Source organism: Myotis myotis, unplaced genomic scaffold (assembly GCF_014108235.1).
Source record: "Myotis myotis isolate mMyoMyo1 unplaced genomic scaffold, mMyoMyo1.p scaffold_m19_p_13, whole genome shotgun sequence".
Classification (NCBI taxonomy): Eukaryota; Metazoa; Chordata; class Mammalia; order Chiroptera; family Vespertilionidae; genus Myotis; species Myotis myotis.
This window is the reverse complement of record NW_023416317.1, coordinates 52,781,033-52,788,132: the sequence shown is the minus strand read 5'-3', so window position 1 is coordinate 52,788,132 and position 7,100 is coordinate 52,781,033. Positions and strand designations below refer to the sequence as shown.

Sequence of the window (7,100 nt, the reverse complement as noted above, 5' to 3'; positions counted from 1 at the left end):
GTGTGTGTGTGTGTGTTTGTGTGTGTGTGTGTGTGTGTGTTTGTGTTTGTGTGTGTTTGTGTGTGTGTGTTGTGTGTGTGTGTGTGTGCTGGGGGTGGGGGGGAGGAAGAGAGAGAGAGAGAGAGAGAGAGAGAGAGAGAGAGCTTCAAAAGAGCAATTTCCTTAGAAAACAAGAGGTTAAGAAGAGGGTGGGGCTGCAGGTACCTGAGTTTACAGGAACTTGCAGTGGAGAATTGAGATGGGAAGCCGTGTCGTGGTTAAGCCAGGAGGGACTCCCATTTCTCTGAACACACTGAGTCGCACCCCCACCCCACAGTGCTCTTCTGTCCCTTCAGAGGAGCCCCCGTGCCCCTGGGACTTTGGTAGAAACTATCTGTGACTCTGCCCGCTCACCTGGCCGCTGTTGCCCAGAATTGCAGGAGCCTGGGGAAGATGAAGGCGTCAGCAGTTCTCTCCCTCATTGGCTACCTGGTGGTCCCTAGTGGCGCTGCTGTCTTGGGACGCTGTGTGGTGGCCAAGAGGCTCCACGATGGAGGCCTGAGTGGTTTTGAGGGCTACAGCCTTGAAAACTGTGAGTAGGCCCCTCTCAGCCCCCGTCCTCCTCACCCCTTCTCTCTCCGCCCCTCACCCAAGCACCCCGAACTCCAGCCCTCCTCCGAACCACACACACACCCCTCCTGTTCCACCTTAGGGGTGTGCCTGGCTTACTTTGAGAGCAAGTTCAACCCCGTGGCTGTCTACGAGGACATAGATGGGTTGTACACGGGCTACGGACTCTTTCAGATTCGCAACCCTGACTGGTGCGACCGGGGGAGGAACCGCTGCCACGTGTCCTGCTCGGGTAGGTCCCCTCCCTCCATTCCTCACTGGGGCCCTCCGGGGCACAGCTTTGAGTTCAGAGGTCTGCCTTCCTAGTGGCCAGAGTTTACAAGTTTGGAGCAGGGAGGAGGAGGGCTTGGCGGGTGGGGCCCCTGGGGCACAGGCAGAAAGGAGGGCTGTGAGCCAGGCACATGGGAGGCCTGGGGCAGAGCGATGGACACCCGCATCCAGATAGGCAGAGGAGGTGTCTGGTGTTGAGAAGAGGCAGGGAGGAAGCTGCAGGCATGAGAGCCCACTGAGCCTCACGGGTGAGCGTAGAGGCTCCGGCTGGGCCTGGTATGACCCACACTTGGCACCGCACGCTCTTTCGAGGGAACAGAAGCTGCCACTGTGACAGGCAGAAGTAGCCCCTGGGAGGAGGCAGGAGTGGGCCAACCCACAGTGAGCTGGGCCTGCTTAGGAGGGTCCAAGCCCCTGTGGTCAAGAGGAGGCGGTTCCTCAAGATTGACTCGTCCCGTGAGCATTTACTGAGCACTAAGTGCCAGAGGAACTGCATGAGGTCCCAACGGTGGGTGGCGGGGGTGGAGCACCCACCACCAGGGAGGGCCCCCTGCCAGGTCCTGAATGGTGGGGTCCCAGAGGAGAGCAATGGGAGGTAAGGTTGGAGCAATAGGCAGGCATGTGGGGCAAAGTGAGACTAAGCCAAGGGCTTGGGGTTCTGCTTTACAGGCAACACGTGTCCTGCTCAGGTAGGTCCCCTCCCTCCAGGGAAAGTTTTAAAGAAAGGCAGACTAGGTTAGGGAAGAGGGGGCTGTAGTGCAGGCCAGAAGGAGGACATCGCTGTGGTCCCAGGAGGGAGGTCTTGGTTTCCACATTCCAAGGAGGGAATGGAAGGATGGTTGACAGCCATGTTGGTTCCTCAGAGGCCCTCTCATACGCTGTTCCTTCTGCCTGGAACAATTTTCCTTCTGTGACTCCCTCAACCCGCTTTCCTTGCCTACGCCTTTAGATAACACTTGGCCCAAATACCCTTTTCTCTGATCCTTCAAGTCTAACTTAGGTGCCTCCATTCAAGGTGCATCCCCCACCATTCCAGGTACTCCTTGTATTGTAATTGACTACACTCTTTACCCACTTCCAGACGGCAGGCGCCACGGACAGGGATTTATCACGTGGGTCATTCTTTTCCCACTACTTCTTATGTTGCCTAACATAGAATATTCACTATACCCATATATTTTTAATGAGGATATGGTAAGAATTACAAGAAGAAGTGAATAGATTTAGTCAAAGATGACCACATGCTGCTATCCCTCCCTGCCTCCCCTCCCCCCGCCCCCCAGTGCTGTCTGGGAAAAATCTAGGTATCGATGTATTCTTGGAACCACATGGAAGCCTCTCTGACATGCTCTGATGTAGCCATGTGGCGGTTGGGTATCATTGCACTTCATTTTCTCCACAGCTTTACTGAATCCAAATTTAAATAAGACAATTGAGTGTGCCAAGAGAATTGTAAAAGGAAAGCAAGGAATGGGAGCATGGTAAGTGGCCCATCTCTACCTATTCTGTATTAAAGACTTTTACCTTAATTAAGATTTCATCTTAATCTCAGTCTAGTTTTGGCTGCACATCTGCAGTCCCAAACTAGTGGGACCCTCCTCGCCAAGTTAAGCAGAATAACACCATTGCGTCCTATGACCCCAAGGCCACAGAAGGAAGGAGATCATTATCAGCCAAATTGTCTTAAGTTGAACATCCTCCCGCCCCAGCCGCCACTCAAATCTTGTGTAGGGTTATACAGGATGAGCACCCTTGTAATAAATCTCTGTGTATCCCTGATTATTTCTTTCGCATTATTGTATTCCCACAAGGGTTTTTGAATACTTTCAAAGATCTTTGATGCATGTTGTGAAGTGACTGTCCAGCAAGCCCGTACCAATTTACACGAATATTAATAGTTGAGTGAAATACCCATTGACTACACTCTCACCAATTATAAAACCCTTGCCATTTGAAAGGTGAATAGCAAATTTGTCTTATCTTCTTTGGCGTTTTATGATATCCCCTTAGGGTGTTTTCTATTAGGTTATCTGGCTTTTCCTTATACATTTGTCAGGAGGGATTGAAATTCTGGCCACGGTGCTAGAATGGATGCCAACTCTGTGCTTTTCCAAGCTTCAGCTTCTAAAGCGCTGGGGATGGTCTGCAGAGAGGACCCATGCTCTCGTCAAGTACAAAGCAGCCGGAGGGTCTGTGCTGTTCTCCTGTGGGGCCTACCCGGGTCTCCTGAGCAGGGGCAGCAGTGGAGCGGGGGCAGATCCGCAGGGGGACATGTTGCACTTGTAGGAGCCTGCGTGGTGTTCCTTCCCATAGCCCACAGGCCCTCTACGCTCTGAAGATCTTGTCCAGTCTCTTGTCCATCTCAAAGGTCAGGGCTTTTGTTTTTAGCTGTTTGCTGTCTCTTTGGGAGCTGAGTTCAGCCAGACATTTTTGCCTCCTTCGTGTCTCCGTATCTCCAGCATCTAGCTCTATGCCTGGCACGTCCTAGGTACCCCCTCGTGCCTCTTGAAAGACCAAAGCTGCATTTGAAGCCATCATCCAGAAGCAGCTTTATTGTTAATTTATAAAAATAAAATAACACAGACATATTTTAAACTGAAAAATAAACGTATCAGCAGCCTCCCGAAGGCCACCCAGTTACCATGTCCCGTGAACCAGATAAAAACAATCGCAAAGGTATTTCCAAATCCACGTGGCATCCCAGGGCGTGCGCGGACGGCACCCAGCTTTTTTCACGTGTCACAGAGCTTGCCCATCCTGGCGAACCTCTCCCTAGCACAGTGATGGCGAACCTATGACACACGTGTCAGAGGTGACACGCGAACTCATTTTTTTGGTTGATTTTTCTTTGTTAAATGGCATTTAAATATATAAAATAAATATCAAAAATATGTCTTTGTTTTAGTATGGTTGCAAATATCAAAAAATTTCTATATGTGACACGGCACCAGAGTTAAGTTAGGGTTTTTCAAAATGCTGACACGCCGAGCTCAAAAGGTCCTCCATCGCTGCCTAGCAGCTTCTGCCAGCCCGGTGACCACTGCTCGGGGCGCGTCTGCCAGGGAGGTGGTTCCATTTGGTTCCTGCTGCTGTTTCCAACAAGTCTACACGAGCATCTTGCTCTCGGAATTTTTATGTTCTTTCAAGCGTGTTCTATGGAAATCCCTTGCAGAAGACCCACTGGGACTGCTTGGTGCATTGAAACGTTGGAGACAAATTGTTAAATTGGCTCCAGAGAGGGCGTGCCTCCAGCTACACTGCGTGAGGGGGCCGTGTTCCCCCGGCTCATTAGCCTGCAGCATTTCGACTTGTGTGGTTCTCGGCAGTTGGGGCCTGTAAAATAGGGTTCTGTTTTGCTTTGCATCTTTAAAACGTAAAATAAATTGGGCATCTTCTCAGTCTTTCTTAGCCATTTCCTCTGAGCTGCTGATCCATGTTCTTAGCCAGTTTTTCTATTGGGATAACAATGTTTTCTTTTTATTGCTTTTACACATATCCTTCATAAATTAGGGTCATGACACCTTTGTCCATCATATCTTTGTGAACTGGTTTTTTTTTGTTTTGTTTTTTTCAAGTTTGTTCTTTTTTTTTGACTTGACTTATGGTATTTTCATCATCCAGGAGTTTAATATTTTCGCAGAATCAAATCCCTCCATCTTTCCTTGTGTGTGTGGCTTGAGTTTTTGTGGGATGTCCTTGTTAGAAAGTTTTCCATGCTCCAAGACCGTAGAGAAATGGAGCCATATTTTCTTCTGTAGTAAAACAGTGGCTGGCACAAACTGAATCTCACATTGAGTTTTTGTTAATTCAGTTACAAAATAGAATTGTCATGTTTTCATTCTTAAATTTCGGCCTTCTTGGAATTTATTTGGGTATAAAAATATAAAAATATTTTTATATTTTTCAAATGGCTAGTGGCGGGGAGGGGTCTCGACACCACAAATCCGTGATTTGATTGTGTTTTAGGTGGGAGTCCCCTTACTAATGGGAGCTGTCTTCTGAGTGTTTAACATAGCTTGCATACCTCGCCTTGACTTTCCAATGAACTTGGAAGCTTGGCTGACCCTCCGGGGCGAGCACTAACGAGCTGAAACCATCTGTACGGTATAGCGCGCTAAGTAGAGAGATGCCGGGTCAGGCTGATCAAGGCTTTCTCGCTTGCTCAGAATTCCCAGGGACGTGAGCTCTTATTGAGCTAATCAGCAGCCATGTCGTTCCCAAAGCTCAGGTCAGCAGCTCTGCCGAGCTGGGGCAGACAGGAAGGGAGGAGACCAAGACCCCGCGTGCCGCAGGAGTCTCTTCTGCAATGCCTGCCTGGCCCGGGGAGAGCCTGTGTGTTTCCCTGCTGCTTTATTATATCCACGAGGGGCAGGAGCCAGAGCCTCCCCTTCGATTCTGGGACCAAGGACCCCGGAGGACTCATGGAGGCCTGCCTGACAGAATTTCTAATGGCCTGCAGCTGGCCTGGGGACACCCACAGCTTCTGGGTTGGAAACGGAGGACCTGGAGAGCCTGAGCTCTGACTCCCTGACTGTCCTCTCCGCAGGAGCTGGGAATAGGGGGATCACTTCCAGGGGCACCAGGAGAGAGGTTAGAGAAGCGCAGTGCAGCGGACCTGGGCAGGTGGAGGGGCTGCTAGGAGTTTGGAAGGTGAGGTAAGGCAGGCGCATGGAAAGGTGAAGGAGGCCCTGACCCAGGGCACAAGGGTTCCCATGTCAGTCTGCCAAGTGCTCCATGACCCTGCGCCAGTCCCAGAACTACTATGCTCACTTCAGAGAAGTTAAAAATACCGACCTTGCAGGATTGGGAGGAGTCTTTCAGTTCACAGTTCCTTTATGGAAAGAGGTGTGTTTGTTGCAGGGTTTGGGGGCCAGGGGGGTGAGCATGCGAGCATAGGGAGCACCAGCATGTTAGGGTGTGGGGGCGGCAGCCAGAGACACACTTGAGATGCACAAGAGCCTTGAGAAATATGCCCACAGCAGGAGTAGCCTCTCCAGTGCCCCAGGGGCCAGGGCGCGGTGTAAAGGGACCCGTGGGGGCTGGATCCCTGGAGAACGTGAGCTCTGATTCCCTGGCGGTCCTCTCCGCAGGCCCTCTTGGACCCTGAACTGCCAGTACTCCGACACCCTGGCGCGGTGGTTGGACGGATGCAAGCTGTAGCTGCCCGGGCGGCCCTCGCCACACTTCCAGCTGAATGTTCTGAATGAAGACGCCTTCCTATGTGCGGCCTTCACTCAGTCCCGCTTGACCGCTCCAGGTGGAAAAGGACAAAAGCTTGCTTCCTTCCAGGGATGCAGGATGCAGAGTAAACCAGCCACTTCCTCAACCTGGGCCAGAGGTCTCCACTGTGTGATTGTACTGTGATTGTTACTATGCTAAGCATCATTTACCGTGATTATGACTTATTAATCTCAGATGGAGGGTTTGGAGGAAGGAAAGGATCTGGAAAAAGAGATGTGTCTATGAATATTAAGTAGAAAAAGGAAGAAAAGAGGCAGTGGGAGAAAAGGGGAGTCAAAGAAGAGCGGAGGAGAGGCCTCCGTCCAGCGCGTAGAGACGCACAGGTGGATGGAGGAGACCACAGAGTCCCCTTTGCACTTCTGTGGAGAGAATCCAGTGACAGTTGCCCTTTCTTATAAAGAGTTAAGTTTTTAAATATATTTTTATTGATTTCAAAGAGGAAGGGAGAGAGAGAGAGAGATACAAACATCAATGGGGAGAGAGAATCATTGATTGGCTGCCTCCTGCACACCCCATACTGGGGATTGAGCCCCCAACCTGGGCACGTGCCCTGACTGGGAATCGAACCATGGCCTCCTGGTTCATAGGTCAATTGATGCTCAACCACTGAGCCACACTGGCCGGGCAAGAGTTACGTTTTTAAAAGTAACACATACCCGCACTAGAGGAGCCGTGAAAGATACAGAAACATGAGAAAGGAGCGCCCGCCATGATCCTGGCACCCAAAGACAGCAGTGCCACACTTCAGTGGCCCTCCGTTTCAGCCTTTCTCTGTGGCCGGGCTTTCTTTTCAATAGCGCCACGTAAGGCTACGGGTAAACTTCCTCTTTTTAGAAAGAAAATCATGGTAACACATTGTTCCCCTACACGCGTTTCGATTTTAAGCAGAAAGGGGTTTATTTCCGAAGCTCAGAGGCCCACAGGGTCTTACAGAGGAGGGAGCAGCAGGTGTCAGCTCAGCAGCCGGAGACAGGCAAGTG

General features: G+C 50.8%; 1 protein-coding gene across 1 annotated transcript; it reads left to right on the top strand.

The window, feature by feature from the left end:
- Nucleotides 1-432: 432 nt before the first annotated feature.
- Nucleotides 433-6,039, top strand: LYZL4 (lysozyme like 4). The gene is made up of 4 exons (XM_036331540.1): nt 433-571; nt 692-841; nt 2,282-2,360; nt 5,970-6,039. Exons 1-4 carry the CDS (start codon nt 433-435, stop codon nt 6,037-6,039), a joined length of 438 nt encoding a protein of 145 aa, XP_036187433.1.
- Nucleotides 6,040-7,100: the final 1,061 nt, after the last annotated feature.

Bases quoted from the DNA above. Each gene is read 5' to 3' on its own strand.
- LYZL4 (XM_036331540.1), top strand. From the start codon at position 433: ATGAAGGCGTCAGCAGTTCTCTCCCTCATTGGCTACCTGGTGGTCCCT. The intron at 572-691 runs GTGAGTAGGCCC...GTTCCACCTTAG, and splicing joins GGGCTACAGCCTTGAAAACT to GGGTGTGCCTGGCTTACTTT. The intron at 842-2,281 runs GTAGGTCCCCTC...TTTTCTCCACAG, and splicing joins CTGCCACGTGTCCTGCTCGG to CTTTACTGAATCCAAATTTA.